Below are 18,262 nucleotides of genomic sequence, written 5' to 3'. Positions count from 1 at the left end.
TTGTTTGCGCAAACATCCATCTATTTAAATAATCCTATTATTATTATTATCATACTATATATTATTATTCATAGGTGCAATGAATCATGGGCATTGCAAGTTCTGAGAACATTAATGTGTTTCTCAGAACCTGCCAGCAGTAACAGTTTTTTGAAAACTACATCACCATTAATACCAGGCTTGAGCACCAGCTTAGTACATCACAGCACCCAAAATAAACATAAAACAAGCATTTATTTAGGCGAATGTTGATTTACCTGGGCAGGCAGCCCAAATATAATCAATAGTATACGGGAAAGACTGTATACACCTACATGTACACATACAAACTCTTGTTCTCCCTGCCTGACACCAAGACCCAATGAAAAGGCAGATGACCTTTCCAGAGGGCCAGCTGGGAAATGGGTAATGCGGTCATGTCTACTGACACTGTATTAACTCACTGCTATCTCTGCATCCACTACATTTCACTGTCCACAGGGAGGGAAGGCCGACATCGGCCCTGGGCCCACTCTGCTCCGTTGAGCTGTTGTTGTGGAAAAGGGCAAGCATGCGTTCGCCTTATTAATCAATTTATATCCCCACTTTATTTTCAGGAGCTGCTCAGCACTTGTAAACAGACATTCATAAATGCTAAACAGCTGACTGAGATAAGGGTTTATTACTTTCTTCATAGTCTAACAGGAAAGGCGAGGATGTGTTGGATATATGGAAATCTACACCAGTTTTGAGGCTCTGTGAGTTCCTTCGCATGCATTTTTTTAATTATATTCTGTCAATGTTGGCTGTGAAACACCATCTCCAAATTTAATATTTTGTGCAAACAGCTGAATATGCAAAAACATCCAGAAAATAAATATTTGATATTAACATTATATATTTACATTATATATTTACCTTATGCAATTTATCATGAATTTCACTACACGCCATACGGAAGGTAAACGTGAACAGGTCAAGATTTGCATTTGTGACAGCTTAGGGCCAGGGGGCATCCGGTATGTCTGACATTCCCTTACAGGCAGGTAACCTGACAGCAGCGGAGGTATCAGCCGAGGCTATTTGCTCTGGATAAACGTGCCTCCAACAAAATGTGACGATAAAATGGCAACTCCTGCATCTAACAACGAGGACTCCTTTTGCTTTTTTAGTCAAATTCTTAATATTGGCCCTCGGCACTTCACCTTTTAATAGTTCAGTTTAAATCCTACTTTGTTTCTGGAGCACAGTCAAGAGAGAGAGAGAGCAGACTTAGGCTATTACACACTCTCCAGCTGCCTTCCAATGGGGCTCGACTCGGAGAGAAATCTTTCTACCAGAATGAGTGAAAAGCGAGTGAAAAGCAGGAGAAAGCTTATTGCGAACCATAAACAAATCTGTTCACTTTATGCGTGTCAAAATAGATCCGCGTGAAAGTCATTTTCCAACTCTCCGATCATATTCCTGCCATTTATTACCAAATAATGCCTCAAGCATTGTTGCACCTATCCTTAGTCTATGGGCTTTTTTACCTCAGGCACATGCAGCTGCACAGTGTATGTTACTGTCTGGCACGGAAGGATTTATGAGGTTTTGTTAGTCCTCGACTTTATGATAAATAAAGCCAATTGGTTTTCATAGCATGTGCAGAGGAGCCCAAGGAAAATCAGACGAAGCAGCCTACATCTAAAGTGACATAACACCATTAACCACCATCATACTAATAGGTCTCATCCCAGGCTTACTACATCAATGACATGAGGTTATACTCATCCAGACATCACAGACACCATCAGACTCAATCAGGTGGGTTAGTGTAGCCTTGCTCTGAGTCTAAGTTTAATTTATTGATAAGATAGCCGAGAGCATTTTCTACACATTTCATTGACATCCCCATAATGAAATATCTCTTCACTGCATGGGCCTGAGCAAATTTTAGATGGGCCTTGATTTCCCAATACCTTGATTTATGTAACCTTGGCAATTAAGGTACCCTCCATGTGCAATGTGCCTGTTAAATCAACGGCTAGGTCAATATTCCCTAAGAGAAAAAGAGTTGCCACTGGCCACATCTCCCTTTCTCATCAGGCATGGGCAACAACTGGGTCACACACACAACTACAAAAAGGTGAGTAAACTGTGACCTTCAGGCGTGATCATCATAAGTCAACACACCCACCAGTATAATCAATTAGACTTTCAGAGAAGCAAGAAGGCACGCTTCTTCTCTTAAAGGGGACCTATCCTCTTACAACTTACATAAGTTTGATGCTACTTACTAGGATGAACCCGTTTATGAATTTACCTCATAAAGATTGGGCTGAAAAGATGGATCAGCTGTGTTTTGGGTGGCTTTTCCCTCCACTACATCCCTGGTTCTGCATGATTCGCACCATTACAGTAAATACTCCTGCCTGCCCTCTTGTGAGGATGCATCGGGTATTCCAGTCATGCCGGCATTCCTCAGCAATGTACAGGAGGGAAGAGGGGGGGGGAAAGGTGACTGTCGACGAAAAGGCACGAATCTCCCTCTCTCTCTCTCTCTTTCTGCCATCAGGTCTGCATGAAGCACTGCGCTGGGCTTTCCCCCGGCATTCCCCGGGAAAGCGATGGTGTGCCGGTGTCGGGGGAGGTAAAAACATGCGTGGATATAATTTGGAGACACTTGTATCCGACATGAACTGCGCTTACCTGTGTTGGCTACATTTGCAGCATCAGACGAGTGGTTGGGTAGATCATTCGAGTAAGTGCACTCCAAGCCCAGTACCGCATAGATGACGAGTCCACGTAGCAATAGATTCACTACCTTGTGGATGGTGTAACTCATGGTGGAAATGAGTTGAAATCTAATAATTCGTATCCGTGGAGCGGGGGAAAAAAATGGGAGATTTAATGGGGGGAAAAAGGGGGCAATCCCGGAAAATGTAAATTATGTCAGGATTGGACTGGACGCACAACAATGGGCAGTCACCAGATTTCAGCCTTTTTGGGCAGAAGTAACAAATGTGTCGTGTCAAGAAAAAATAAAAAAATAAAACACAGCTGGAAAATGCACCAAGTTAAAAAAAAAAAAAAAAAAAATCCCGCAGTAGACTAGTTTGTGGAAAAGCCTAGATCTTTGCAAACCTACCGGCTAACACACCAAACAGAGGCAGTCATTGTTATTGCTACAGTACCTTAGAGGAACAGGGAAAAACATCTACTAAATAATAGTTGTGCTGAAGGTCATCAGGAAGCCAAATTAGTTCATAAGAAGACCAAAAAAAACCTCGTATGGGTTGGCTGGCTGTTCCAGTGGGGTGTCAAGCGTCAAGCGGTCCCCCCCATGCCTTTGACATCTGATTTTATAACATTAAAAACGTAGCTTCACCTATAAAAACAACCGTCTGGTTAATATAGAGAACTTCTAAGGGAAAGTGCACATGCAGCCTATTTGAAGGAATCCCCTATCCAAAACAAAACACAAAGGCAAAAACAGGCAAAAAAAAAACCTCTAGTGTCTTGCTACCGTGGAAATCCGTATAGGGCTATCAACCGCAATAGCAAGTGCTGTATTAAATCCTTATGTAGGCCTGTGAGTTGGAACAAAATAGTCTCTGTACTTCCACGTACAGTATGCAAACACCGGTGATAGCTTCAGCATATTGAGCACGCAGTGTCTCGTAGGTCCGCCTCTTCACACGAAAGTAGCAAATCCCGGTGCATCAAAAATAAAAGATTCGCGTCTTCCTCCGTTGCTCTAATCCTTCTCCGACCTATATCAGTCGCACACGACATCCGCCTACTTTCTAAATGAAGTTTTCAGTCAGGTTTTCATGGCGCGGTGTGATACCGTGTCCTCCTGTCATATCAACGGCTCGCCGGCTGATGCAGAAGGAAGGGGAGCCGAGCCTCGGGGCGGAAGTCAGTATGCAAAATCGCTTGACATCGGGAGGGGGGGGACAGGACATTAATTTCGTCCCCCTGCTGTACACAGGCCGCCACTCGCGCGACGACACCGCAGGGATTTGTTGTTCCTTTGGGGGCAATTCTGCGTGGTTTGTCGGGCTGCGGCGCATCACATCCCCGGCTACTCCGCCTGGCAGACAGTGGCATATGTGGCACAGCTCACTGGCACCGGGCTTTCTGCCCGAGGTGAACGGGTCTTGAACTGCAGCCAAAGCGGAGGAATTTTCCCCCCGGAAACTTCGGGGTGTCTCTTTTTCTGGTCACGGTGACGCGGATGCTCCCCGGCTCATTGTTCTCCACTTCCCCTCACCGGGCCAGCCAAGTTTTCCTCCTTGCTGAGCGCCGCCATTGGCCAGAGTGTCCCAACATGGCAGAGCGTGATTGGCTGCTCCACACAACACTTTTAGTCCGTTTTGAAGGTGCGATGCGCGGGAAATAGTAATGTTAAAGGATAATACCGGTGTTTTGTTTTATTTAAGTTTGTGCTAATCGTCCAGGTTGCCTTTCTGCTTTATATTATTCCTGGTTTGTTTGCATACAGTTAGGGTAGTTGGAGATGTCAAGGCTCATTTTCCTGCCATCAGCAATCCATTTGCTGCCATTCAGTTTTGTGCATTATGATAAACAACTTTAACAGACTTCAAAATTAGATAATCCATCACAGTAAACCAATGCTGTAACCATGTAGGCCTAGTCAACACTGGAGAGGGTCTAGATAATTTCCCCCAGATAATTAAGACTATAATGCATCATCCCAACTTTTATGCATAGCTTGTTCAATTGGATGGTAATTAACGATTATTATTAGCCTACCTACTTGTATGAATGATAATGATTATTTCAGAAGATGGTCCATGGCTGTCTGCCACAGAATAGTAAAAAATAAATACAATTATTAACCATAACATTGGAGACGATTTAATCATATCTGAATATTAGGGGGGGTACGTCCCCGCCCCCCTCAGATGTGTATTATGGTTACGGCTGCAGTAAACATGAAACTTTAATTTGTTTTTGTTTTTTTATCAAAGTTTGTTTTATTTCATTGTGTCCGAGTTGAGTGATTTCATATGAATACACACATCATGTTACGCTCTCCTTAATGACAATCCCCTGACACCCACAGGAAGAAATGTAAGTCTCTGCCAGGAAATAAGGAACAAGGAAATTATCCCTCAAAAACATGTGGCCTTACAGGATATGTTATGTTAGCCGGGCGATTAATTTCAAGCCAGGTGTGACACCTTAAAGTTTGTATTTTAAAAATGGCAAAAAATGAGTAGGCTAAATGTTAAAAAATCTAATTCCATACAGCATGCATTGCAAAATGATTGGGGGAAATGTAAACTACACATAGACAGTAGTAAATGGGCCGTAACTCCAAATGATGCCGATATTCTCCTTTAAAGCCAGGGCCTCCCAAAGTGGGTGTCCAGGGACCACCAGGGGGCCCCCATGCAGAATAAAGTACAAATTCCTTCCACTATTATTTCACTCCTTAGCACAATGACAGAATGTATAAGGATGACAATTTAGTTCATAGGTTTCACTATCCCCACAGTTTTCTCCCCAATTACAGCATAGACTGTTAGGCAATTAAAAGTAAAGTCAAATCAGTAAAAATCGTCTCAGATGACGTAAAAAAATATATATACATATATCTTTTCAAATGAGGGTGTAGTCTTGTGTGTATCTATTTAGGGGTCCTCTGCATTAAAAAGTTTGGGAACCCCCTGCTACCCCAAATAGATACAAAGTAGGCCATGGATGCCGGGTTGGTAAGATTTTGTCTGAGGAACCTGCATCTGAGAAGATTTCTGTTGTTGGACATGATTTGGACAGTTTATACTGGAGGTGGGGAGCTTGAAACCTCAGATCAAGATTTACATTCCTATATCTCTCACTGTCCAAACCTCAAATGAAATGACAGTGAAATTATACTTCATTTTGCTGGAGAGCCCCTGGAACCCCCTCAAAGACCCCTTTGGTCCCTGGTACCAAGTTTGGAAACCACTGGGCTTTTCACACAGCACATTCTTAGCCTTGGGTTATCTTAACCCTGGGCTAACAGTTGGCCCAGGGTTATCTTAACCCCTGTTCACACACAGACATTTAACCCATGGCTAACTCTTAGCCCAGGGCTAAGCGCTGTGTGTAAAGCCCTTTAGCTCTTGTTGATTATTATGAGGTGGATGACAATCATGGAAAGACTAGACCTAGACTGCAGCTTTAAGTGCCATCAGTTCATAGTCTATAGGGCATTCAGAGCATCAGTGGTCCATGTGGTTCTCCAAAATAAACACACAACTGTGCCAAAATTAGAGCTTATATTCTATATTATAAAGCCATGGTTATAGACACATTTTTGGAAATACCTAGAGAGAGAGTCATCATCAGGAAAAGGATAAGGTTTTCATTTGTAGAAACATTTGGGGTTTTTTTAAGATACCAGTTTGTGAACATATCCTGTGTTTCATATCCTGTAAACTGTTTCGGTCAGTATACAATAAGTATGTTTTAGGCTTTATGTGAAGCTTGGGTTCTGGCCACAACTTCCCTTACGAATTCACTGACAAGGTGTTTTACCATGTCAGTTCTGGTTATGAAATCTTGAATGACAACTTAATCTGCTTATTCTAAACAAATATTCTGCTTGCACTAGAGGTACAGCCATACATTTTCTCATATTGTTTCTCGAATATTATTCTTAGGATTTCTTAGGACTTCTGACGTTTTTCTTAAAACCTTTTGCAATTTTCCTTTTATCAGCTATATCTCTCAAAAAGTGATTTTATCAGCGTGTATTTGTAGTATAACTACAATCTAAAAAGTTAAACACCTAAAAAGTCAACATCATTTATATTTCTACTGGCTTAAAAACAACCCATGAAAAATGACTACTTAATTGCATATAATTGTAATCTGGCACCCTGCAGTGGGTGGACCATAGATAAAAAGGGCTGTAGTTCTTTTTATGGGATTGAATTTTTTGATAGGATTGAAAATCCGCTCAAGTTAGACGGGTCCGTCAAACATTTAACCTCATAGTTGTTGTGTCATTTTATATCCCAAGTAATGAGAGTACAGAGCCAAAACATCAAACAATGACAACAACGCTGTCCTAATACACTGTAAGGGTGGTACAGAAGTAGATGGCAACCCGATACTGCTATCTACAAGAAATCTTTCAGCGATGGCCAGCCTCAGACTGATGATGGACAGAAGGCACATCACCCTGCAATGCAACACATCAGCCACCAGGAGGGACCGGTGTTTGGGGGAACTATACAGTAGGTAATGGTGGCTTCAGGAGGAACAGACTGCTTGGGGGGCCAAAGGAGGTGCATGACTGATAAAAGAGTCAGCCGTGGGAGTCCTGGTAAACAGGTGGCAGATGTAGCGGGAATCATCATGAGAGAGGGAGAGAGAGAGAGAGAGCGAGGGACGAAAGAGAAGAGCAGCATAATTCGATACGAGCCCACAGAGGGGGCAGCGGGGAGGAAGGCAGCCAACAACGAGGCAGGAATACAGCAGATGCTTGAGGAAGGCTGCGGGGGCCGACTATCAAGTGCCTCAATGCTGCTACCTGTCAGTTACCCATTCTGCCTGCTCAGGTTCGACGCCTGTGGTGAGCTGCCAGAGTACAGTACGCCCTGTCCAAATATTTATCCCATCACATAAGTGGAGTGATATTCTCTTAATGGGCATGCATGATCAAACACTTACTGCAGTAAGATCAAATAAAGCTGCAAAACAGATTCAATGTCCAAGAGTCTTGGTTTGATACAGTGTGCTGGAAGAAAAAATGACTGTCAGGTAATGAATAAATGTTGAAGAGACAAAACTGTTTATTTCAGTTCAAAACTCAGTTGTGTTATTTGAGGGTGTAACGACCATTTGCTGGACAAAAGACTGATATTGGCATTGATTGGCAAACAATACATTAAAATTAAAAAGACAAAACTGCATTTGAATGCATTCCAATCAAAGGTCACACATTATAACGCAAATACATTGTACAAAATATGGATTGCAATAATAAATCAGGGCTGCATAAATTAAATATAAAGCACAATACATAAAATAAATGTTCATAAAGTAACAAAATAAATACTGGGAATGGAGCTAATTCTTCCCAGAAGAATGCAGTCATGAGCTGTTTCTTAATATTTCATTTATGTACAAATACAGCAGCTTTAAAAATGTATCAGTACAGTAGTTACAGATTAATTCAGCTTGTGGCTTTTGAGTATTTCTCTCAACGCGCTGGTGCAGGACAGCGCTTCCAATCTTCTCATTCATCAGCAATAGCATTATCTAATAGCGTTATAACAAGCACCAGCTACAGAGCAGAATGAATTGCAAGATCTAATTAACACTTCATTAGCCAAGCTCAAAGACATTAATGTTGTTCTCTCGCACGCTGCTATCACAATACAATTACTGCTTCATGCAACTCATCTAATGAGCTTCTCAGCTGATCCAAGCATTGGTGCATATCATCTTACTTGCAGGGCATATGGCTTAGGGAGGCTAGCTTAGCCTCGCTCGTCTGCGGGCTATACTTACATACTGTGTAATATCTAATAACATGATACAGGGTATACACTATTTATGGAGCATGTGTGCTGAGGGGGATTTGGCTTTTTGCTTGACCTCCTGCAAGACTAATTGATGCAGTATGGAATGCATGTAGTGTATATGTTGTTCCTTGGTTATTCCACATGTTAGGCTGACTGGCATTTCTTGATAGAGGATGGATGGTGTTGGCGTGGGTATAGCATGGCAAAGCGGCATTTTTGTGGTGTCTCTTTATCCCCCGAGTCGCACGTACGTATCTGCACTCACGTACACACATACCCACACAGGCACCAGGGGCCTCAGATGGCCGTGGCAAACAGGAAGATCTGGATGAGCGGCATGACCTTCAGAGTGGAGAGGTCGGCGAGGACGGCCTGCGGTGTGGTTGTCAAACAAAACGCAAATCACAAACCCATTTTGTCGTCAACGTTCACACCCCGCACCCCCACCCCCCACCAACCAAGCAACCTTGCCTTCGCCCACCAAGCCCTAAAGCACTTGAGAAGGACTATAAAGTCCCCCCCCCTCCGCGCCCTCCACCTCCAAGAAACATATTTCAGGGTTTAAAAAAAGAACCACAGTGAACCGCATGCATATTGATGATGCAGGATCCTTGGGAAACGACAGTCCACACATAGGAATATGCTGTTCCCCACCCTGGCCTTTTGGGATTGGTGGAGATTAAATTTAGGGACCCTATCATGTTTAGAGAGAGGGTCTAATATTTCAACGCTGGGCTCGGGGCTCTAAAAATAAGATAAGGAGCACCGTGTTATGATATCTTCTCTCCGCTGGGCCAGGTGGTAAATGAGCAAGCAAATAGTGCCGGCCAGCATCTTAGACCATCAGGTCAGCCTGACGCCCCATGCGTCACATCGTGGATTAACCCCCTCAGAGGGAGGGAAGGAGAGAGTCAGGGAGGAGGAGAAGGGGAGAGAGAGTCGCAGGTCATCATATGGCTTACTCTCGCTCCCAGTCATATGATAGCTGGACCACAGTATGGGAGCTGGTGCGCTATACAATACATGACACGAGTCTCATGTGTCCAAGGCACGCACAAGAATTACATTACCAGTTACTGTAATAATGCCACATGAATGACAGTGCAGAACCTGCTGTTCTCTCAGTAAAAGCGATTAGTTGTGCCAAGTTTGCATGGCATCTTTCAATGTTACTGACATGATTCCGTGCAATAAAATGGCTTTTAATCATGTGTCGTCATTGGTTGGTCCATGTTAAGCAAACAGACACATGATGGGCTTTATATACTAACAGCCCTGTTCTTTTTCAGTGAAGCGGTGTCTGGAGGTGGTGGTGTTTGGGAGTCTGGAGGGAGGTGTTGGTGGTTGGGGAAGAGGGGGGCACACAGTCCTGGGTAAGGGGGTAAGGATTCTTAAGTGTCCAGCCAGCGTTTTTTCAGACATGTGCATGCAGAAGACTGGGTTACTGGTACTGGCTGGTCATCAACGGCTATTTACAGCCTTCCAGGGCTATGTGGGGGGACAGGGGAGGAATGGAACCAGAGTTTCACACACACACACACACACACACACACACACACACACACAGACATGCACAAGTCCAGTGTGAAACAAACTTACCTCAGCTGAGGCCAGTGACGTCACCTCCATCAGGTTCTCAGCACGGAAGGCGAAGACAGCAGCTGCTAGGACTGGGGGAGGTGTGTGTGTGTGTGTGTGTGTGTGTGTGTGTGTGTGTGGAGGGAGGGAGGGGGGAAAGGAAGAGAGAGACAGCAGAGAATACAGGAGGACAGGATACGTGAGGGAGAGGAGAGAGGAGGAGGATGGTAAAAGGGGAGAGAGAAGGATAGGACGGAGAGGGCGGAGTTAAGAGAGATTTAAGGATTTAAGTTAGGAAGGGAAAGGTAAGGAAGAGAGAGATAGGAAAGAGAGAGGGGGATATGATTGATACAGTGAGGGAGAGGAGAGAGAGGGGGATATGATTGATGAAGAGAGCAGGGGAGAGAGAGAGAGAGAGAGAGAGGGACAGGATATGTGAGAGAGATGAAGGCAGAGAGAAGTGAAGGGAAATGAGAAAACGAGAGGAAAGGAGTCTGTCAGATCACAACAGTGTCATATGAAATATCAAGGCCATTACAGTTTCTAGCTGAGTGCGAGTGCAGTATTGGCCTACCTGCAACTATCTCCAGCGAGTCGTAGCCCAGGATTCGGTCCCAGAGCAGGAGGAGCTGGTCTGTGGACAGATAGCCAGAAAAGGCCCGCACCATCCACTTGAAGGCTATACGCAACCTGGGGACAAAATCATCAAGTCTGTGAATAGTCAGCACATTAAAGAAGGCAAATGCAAAAATATTCCCCTAAGAACCGACCGTGGGAATTTATAAAAAACATATGTTTCTTAAAAACATTCCCCAATCTAGATTTAAAGGGTTATGCTACCTATTTTATGAGTTCATGTTATTCCTGTGCCCCAGGACAGTTCAATCAAAATTTGAACATGCACCACTCTTTCCTAAAGAGTGGAGAGCTAACCCTATTGGTATATATTATTGGTATCTAATTTAGTATATAATTATTGGTAAGAATATGTTTAGCTGTTGCATCTTGTGTTATACAACATATATACTGTACTGAACTATATTATACTGTATTATTATACTTTGTACCATACCATCTTCAGTCCAATGAAGTAAATAGAAATAAAGCAGGTAATATATACACAAAAATAAGTATTAATATTAGAGTAACAGTAGTATTGCTCGTATTAATAAAACAACAGCCACTATTCCACATTTATGAAACCTGCCTTCGTGTCTTCAGTGTGAGATTAATGTCTCATACAATGCTGCTTATTGATGGTTTCATTTTGTGGAAACGCCCACCTATAGAAAGAGGCTGTTTGTTTACTTGAGCACTTTTTAGACTCCATAAATACACCTGGTTTCATATAGAAGAGACTGTGTTTTCAGTAATCCACCACAAGATGGCATTACCTCCTAAAATATGTTGTGTGTGGGTGAGTGTATGTGGATGGGTGTGTGTGTGTGTGTGTGTGTGTAAATATTATATAATCTTACAAAATCTTACAAAAAACAGAAACAGACAGAAAATACTGTTTAACAGATGTATGAAATAAGGAATGTGTATTTTCTGGACACTAAACCCATAGGGTTTTATTATTAGTGGTAATGTGTAAAGGCCTTCAACCAAGATAAGCACACTGAATTTACTCCATGGTGATATACAGTATTCTCTCAGGATTTACCATTAAAGACAGACACAGTTCCACTGAAAAACAAAGTGTTCAAGATCACAGTCAAGAATCCATAGCAATGGAAATTGGTCTCACAAAACATCTCCCTAACATGTTGGGACCTGATTTCAGTTTACCTGACACCCTGAGGTCTGCTATCCATCTAACAGTTTGTTGTAGAAAAAGAAGGCTCCCATACACACCTACCACCTCTGCATTTTTTACAGTTGACTGTGTGGGCAACATTTCAGTCATTTCAGATTTTCTCATGATCTTTCTCAAGACAGAAACCCTGGTGTTAACCTGCTTGCAGTTGCTTAGTCCTGCTGATCAAATGAAAGGGGAGGGAAGAGTATCCTTCCAATGATACTGAATGCATACTAATTTAATCAATTGTGAGCCTCAATAGTATCTCCAGATTCACAATATTTACATGAATCGATCCTTCTAACCTTGACGTCTCTATGGACGGATGTGGTCCCACAGTTGACAGCCATAACGGCCCCATGGCGGTCAACTATGGGACAAAGGGTTGGTGATGAAGCGGCATGCAGGCTACTCACGGCTGCGCCCCAATCTGTCGGAGGTGGTAGAAGAGCTGGGGGAGGTGGGCCTGGAGCAGCCGCTCAAACTGCAGGCACAAAGACACTATACCCTGCAGGAGCAACATACGCACGCATGTGAAGTACACACATACACGTACAGACGCACATATGCAAATGAACACATGCCCACCACAGAATACTAGACGCCATAACATCCAAGAGAATATTCATAATGATAATGACTCAATAAACCCAATAAAAACTGGGTATTTAGCACATAGGCACACACATAGATATGTACAGTATATACACACACAAAGACACACACACACACACACACACTCCTCAAGGCGTGTGCTTACCGAGAGAGAGGAGGAGATGGAGTGCAGTCTGAAGAAGTAACGGATGTACATCTCCCTGAATACACTGTACAGCTTTGATGGCTCATTGTACAGGAAACACAGAGGGGCCACTGGGGGGACAGGCACACACACACACACACACACACACACACATCTTTATATCCCACTCATACAATTTCCCTTATGCATGCGTACTGTGAATACTGAAGGTTAAGAGGTACAAAACATACTCACCATACATTGAAAACCCATGAAAGGGGATGACACCTATTCAAAGGAGATTTCCAAGTCAGTGCACCTTCATCTTCACACAAGCATTCTCAGCATGTATTCCATTATGAAAGTAGTTAAGCTATACATATTGTTAGGCTCCTGTAAAAATATCAGACCTCCACACACCTTTTTGAGTCAGATTTTCTGACAAATGCTACACCATGTATGTGGCATTGCTTTCCCTCTGAGGAATACATTCTATAATCCCAGAGCAAAAGAAAACCTTTTCAGGATGATCAACAAATGGACAAATTTGTATCAATGAGAAAATTCCTGAAAACTGTCTTTTTAGGAGTTTTTTGTGGCATTATCATTTAACAACTTGCCGAAATTGAACAAGGGGAGCAGGTAAACTCTTGCTTCCCCCGTCATACTTTCACTAAAATCTATTGCTAAGAGAGATTTTAGTGGGATGTCTTTGATAATTTGCGTTTACAAGCTGAGATGTTCTTGTTCCATTTCACTGCCCCTCAAATGGCCCCCCTGAATATCAGCAGGCAGGCAGTGTGTAATATGATGTGAATGTCAAGATGCAGGCTCACCATTGGGAGGATAAACCACAGCACACTCCTCAACTCCCACTTTTCCTGTGGGGCAGACACACAGACGTTGATAACCAAGATTTATAACACACTGTCTGGGTTTCCTAATTGCCATTGGACATGTGTCTAAGTGTGTGTGTGTGTGTGTGTGTGTGTGTGTGCGTGTGTGTATGTGTCGATGTGTGTGTCCTTGGTGAAGGGCACAGCGTCTCACCCTGGATGTAGGATTTGGGAGGAGTGGCGCTGTTGTAGCTGAAGTGCTCCAAGACGGCCGTGTCTCGAGAGAAGCACAGCAACACCTGCAGACACACAGATTCAGTATTAAAACACGCAGCCACACACACACACACACACGCACACACACACACACACACACACACAGGTTCACATGATGTAAGGAAATGTAACGCTAACAAAAGCAGTATTCCTACCTACAATCTCTCTCTCTCTCTCTCTCAATTCAATTCAATTCAAGGAAGGAAACCTATGTTCTCTCTCTCTCTCTCTCACACACACACACACACACACACACACACAGACACACACACAAATGCACATACTGGTATGAAATACCTTTAATATACTACTCAACTCCTTACCCTTCCCTGTAACTATAACCAAAACTCACCCATCAGTACCAGTTAATACCAGTGTTTGAACATGCCACATTTTAAGAAAACGCACATTTTTTACTAAAGTGGCACTTTAATGTGAGAATTCAATCACAGATTTACTTTCAGCACAGTACTACCTCTCTCTCTCTCTATCTCTCTTTTTCACTCTCTCTCTCTCTCCATCACTCTCCCCCCTCTCTCTCTTTGTATTCTGCTCATAAAACACACACAAAATACATATGAAGACAGACACATATAAGCACACACACAGATAGCAGACCGCAGATATGCAATTACAGTTACGAACACACAAACATGTAGACTCCTCCCCAAATCCTATACTCTCTCTCTCTCTCTCACACACACACACACACACACACACACACACACAGATATTACCCTTGCCCGACAACAGGGATGTCTGCTAATAGACTTTTATTTGGTTGGTGGGCAGTGATGTTGCTGAGTGGCCTCGGCTCCTCTTGGGCAGGGACTCTATTAGAGCAGCACACCTGGAGCCAGCGTCTCAGGCTGCACTACAGCAGACAGTAACGGGGCCTCAAGCGGCTGCTCCTTTCACCAAATGACCGTATGAGTGTGTGTGTGTGTGTGGGGGGGCTTTCCATTACAGTCCAATTGCTGTGTCTTTTTTGAGAACGGATTTCATTTTCGCTGGGCCACTTAAGCTGAATTACAGCGGGGGAAATTACCTGTCAGGGCAAAAATGAGACCCGCAGCAATCGGGACGACCTCATTGACAGGAGATTACTGGCAATCACAGCAGACGAGGACGGCAGCGGTACGCTCACGCTGCCTCCAATCTGACCATAAGGACTGTTTTTAATTCCAGAAGTGGGTGGGCCACCATCTTGCCTCAAGTATTATTTGTCTGTTTGTGTTGGGCTGTATACTGGTTCTCCTCAGGCAAAGATGGAAAGAGCTAAATTGTTTTTTTGTTCGTCTTTGGAAATCTCACCACCGCAATACTTCAGTCTCTATTTGAGGTTACAGCCTTGAGAAAGTGGATTTGAACAGCCTTTATTTTCCCCTAATGTCACAGTTGAGTGTCTTTTTACCCATTCAACAAGGTTTGAAAGACCAGAAAGACAATTAACAGGATATAACCGCTGTTTTTGGAGAGGGAGCTGAAGTGTACTTAGCTATAAATGAGACTAGGGAGGGTGTGGATTTACTGGAATCCCTTATTTGGGCAACTGAACCTGTGATATGACACATATAAACAATCCCTCAGGAATACTTTAACTAGCAGGAAGAAAACGTTTAGCGGTGATTTGATGTTGCTGAAACCACAAACCAGAGCACAATATGTGAGTGAATGATGAGTCTGTCAAGATTGTGAATGGCTCTGGTTTTTGTGGCTATATTTACTGTTACTTACCTAATGTTAGATCCATAGGTGCTAATTTGGATTGATGAATTTAGCTAGAACATGAGCTAATAAAGCAGAACATTGGAATCCAATGATTTTTATGCGCTGGGAGTATTCTCACCCAGTGTAAATCTGAGATGAGGTTAAAGTTAAAAAAAATCTTTCAATGATATGACAACGCTTTCCTCCATATAGGAATATTGATTCCAGATTCACAAAACCGTATTAGGAAAAACATATTTTTAAGTGCTATTTTTCAGTCTTAAGTTAAGAAAAGTTGATATTCATCAAAACAGTTAAGTATTTTCTGAACTTTCTTTTTATTTTGCTTCCTAAGAAAAAATATGAATAAATGGGATTCTTGAAAGCAAAGTTCTCAAGTTTGTTCTTAAATTTTTTCTTAATGAAGAGAACCTTCCACTTAAAATTGTTGTAGTGAAAAGTTAAGCCTCTAAATTCATTAATTTAACTGCACATTTTAGACAATTAAGTAGGTATTTCAAAGTATTAATAGTTGTATTTACTGTATCTTAAATTTTAAGATTAACATTTTATTGTTAAGCTCGGTTTATTAAGGCAGTAAACAATGTCTGAGCTTTTTCCTATATTTAAAGTTAGTTATTTTGGTAAATACTAAATAATTCCACCTCGTTTCAAACTGTTTGATAGAAGGAAGGAAGGGGGAGGAAAATCCTCCTTTTATGTTTGTTTATGTTACAGTTGCTAGGTAGGCCCCATTTGAGAAGTTCCTAAGTAAGAAACCAAGAGAAGTTCGGAAGAGATGAAACTGATACCAAGAACATATTGGGGAAGTGCACTTCTTCTCAGAGCCTTCTTAAGTTAACTTCCGAAATGTCCTCTTAGGTAACCTCTTAAGATCTATCTTATCAGTACTTTTGTGAACGCAGCCCCAGTCCTCAATTTGTGAATTCTTTTTCTGCCTAGCAAGTTCACCATCAGTCAATATTGACAGTGATGCTGGGGCTTTACTCTCGCCACACCTGTGTACCCATCAGTTAGCCACCTGGAGGATCAGATGATGTGAGCTGCTGCTAAATAAACCGCTTGCCAAGTTTATTGAAGTTATCTACCAGTCGAAGACAGAGAAGGCAAACAGAGCTATGACTACCGGAGCAGCTAAGCATAACAGGCCGGCTGGAGACGCATCTTTCTCTGCTGCTGCCTGGAAAAATGTTAGCGGAGATAAACAGGACTGCTATCACAACTGTCCTTACATGACGGGGAACTGACAGAAGTTTAATTGTTGGAGACATTCCAACAATTCCACGTATGAAGATAAGAAACCTTCACCCATGCTAACACTCTTATCTTGTGGTATGAATACGGTATGAATAAGAATAAGAGTCGCGGTGTGGATTCATTTGGAACGGTCAACAGTTGTATTTACTTCCTCACTGCTTATAAAAGCAGGAAACATCAACTTAAAAGACACAAAGGGCTGCCTGCATAAAAGGACACTGAAAGGCTGACATCTTTAATAATCCTGTTATCATTTTCAAAAGTGACGGTAAAAAGCTGTCACCCATGTGAAACCTATAAAAATGATTTTAAGAAATTGGATTATTTAAGGTCAGGAGGATCACACCTCCCCTTGTGAACCCTTTGTGAAAATGGGTGCATTTGAACAAGAGTACCGGGATGGGAAGGGATGAGAGGAGGAGAGAGAGAGCTCACCTGATAGAGGAAGTCTTCAAACACAAAGTAGTAGTCGTCGTTACTGGCTGTGAGCTTCACATCCTGGTGGACAGGGCATTTGTTATAGTGATGAAACTTCATCATCAAACTTCATCATCAAGCTGTTCATCAAAACTGAACAGCTTGGGAATTGCATTTCACAAGGATAAAAAACTGTTTTTCACAAAACAAAAAGTAAATGTATGAACAGAGATGATGTGAAACTTACCAGAAAATTCTTCCAAGAAATCAACTCTATTATCTTTGTTATGGCTGTTGACTCTATAGAGGGTGGGTGTTTTTTGTCCAATTATGAGATATTAGATTTTAGCTTAGATAATTGCAACATTTTAAATTTTTACTTAGTCTACTTAGTATTGATGTTTTATTGTAACAGCAAAATAATTCAGTGTTTTTAATGACGGTTGTCTTTATGAACCTGTAATAATGCTGAAAGGTCAATAAACAAACAAACAATGGCCACAGTGGTGGATGGATTCCAAAATTCATCAGCCACTTTTATGATTTTAGCAGCCAAATATGACTTTTAGAATAGAGTAGGGCATCTGAACAATGATTGATGACCTGACCAAGGGGCTGGTAGACAAACTCGCCCATGTTTTTGATGCTTGTTGTTGATTTCCTGTCCTGGCTATGCAGTTCCACAAACATGAACACTGACAAAGTAAAGGAGCGTACCTTGTAGATCAGGTTGTCCACCAGCAGGTCGTGTTGTATGACCCCGGCCTTCAGCTGTTCATAATGCATCACATCCTGAAAAAGGCAGAGACCAGCAGTCACTAAAAGCAAGGTATTGTCGACATTCACCTACAGCAAAGATGTGAGGAATACACTGAATTTGCATAAAAAAGAGACAACAATTTGTAGCACGTTTATTTAGTAAATCCAACATTTTTTGTGTGTGCAATATTTTGTGTAAAGACCATATCAAGCACAGTATGTGTGATTATGGTCTTAAGTTGTTAAATGTTGACTCAAAAGTTTGCATAAGGAGCTGGTGTAAATTTCTATACTGCTAGAATCTGAACAAAAACGTATTAAGTCAGTTTTCCCAAAAATATGTGAAGCAAGAAGAAAT

At 42.2% G+C, this 18,262-nt stretch overlaps 2 protein-coding genes across 3 annotated transcripts in view; both read right to left on the bottom strand.

Moving 5' to 3' along the window:
- Window positions 1-3,297, bottom strand: part of stim2b (stromal interaction molecule 2b) — a 44,695-nt gene extending 41,398 nt beyond the window's left edge. The window contains exon 1 of the mRNA XM_071908109.2: window positions 2,671-3,297. Within this exon, the coding sequence (XP_071764210.1) occupies window positions 2,671-2,806 (136 nt within the window). The 5' untranslated portion in view covers window positions 2,807-3,297. The remainder of the gene's footprint in view (window positions 1-2,670) is intronic.
- Window positions 3,298-7,790: 4,493 nt separating this feature from the next.
- The window catches only part of tbc1d19 (TBC1 domain family, member 19), a 22,034-nt gene continuing 11,562 nt past the window's right edge, over window positions 7,791-18,262 (bottom strand). For both annotated transcript variants that reach the window (XM_071908111.2, XM_078291747.1), the window contains 10 exons: window positions 17,863-17,937; window positions 17,164-17,226; window positions 13,679-13,763; window positions 13,465-13,509; window positions 12,884-12,916; window positions 12,650-12,759; window positions 12,306-12,397; window positions 10,663-10,778; window positions 10,110-10,180; window positions 7,791-8,882 (listed from right to left, as the gene is read on the bottom strand). In XM_071908111.2, coding sequence (XP_071764212.1) covers window positions 8,808-8,882; window positions 10,110-10,180; window positions 10,663-10,778; window positions 12,306-12,397; window positions 12,650-12,759; window positions 12,884-12,916; window positions 13,465-13,509; window positions 13,679-13,763; window positions 17,164-17,226; window positions 17,863-17,937 — 765 coding nt within the window. In that variant the 3' untranslated portion in view covers window positions 7,791-8,807. The remainder of the gene's footprint in view (window positions 8,883-10,109; window positions 10,181-10,662; window positions 10,779-12,305; window positions 12,398-12,649; window positions 12,760-12,883; window positions 12,917-13,464; window positions 13,510-13,678; window positions 13,764-17,163; window positions 17,227-17,862; window positions 17,938-18,262) is intronic.

The sequence above is a fragment of the Centroberyx gerrardi genome, chromosome 23 (genome assembly GCF_048128805.1).
Source record: "Centroberyx gerrardi isolate f3 chromosome 23, fCenGer3.hap1.cur.20231027, whole genome shotgun sequence".
Classification (NCBI taxonomy): Eukaryota; Metazoa; Chordata; class Actinopteri; order Beryciformes; family Berycidae; genus Centroberyx; species Centroberyx gerrardi.
Note: the sequence above shows the minus strand (reverse complement) of the source record. Positions and strands in the feature narration are given on the sequence as shown.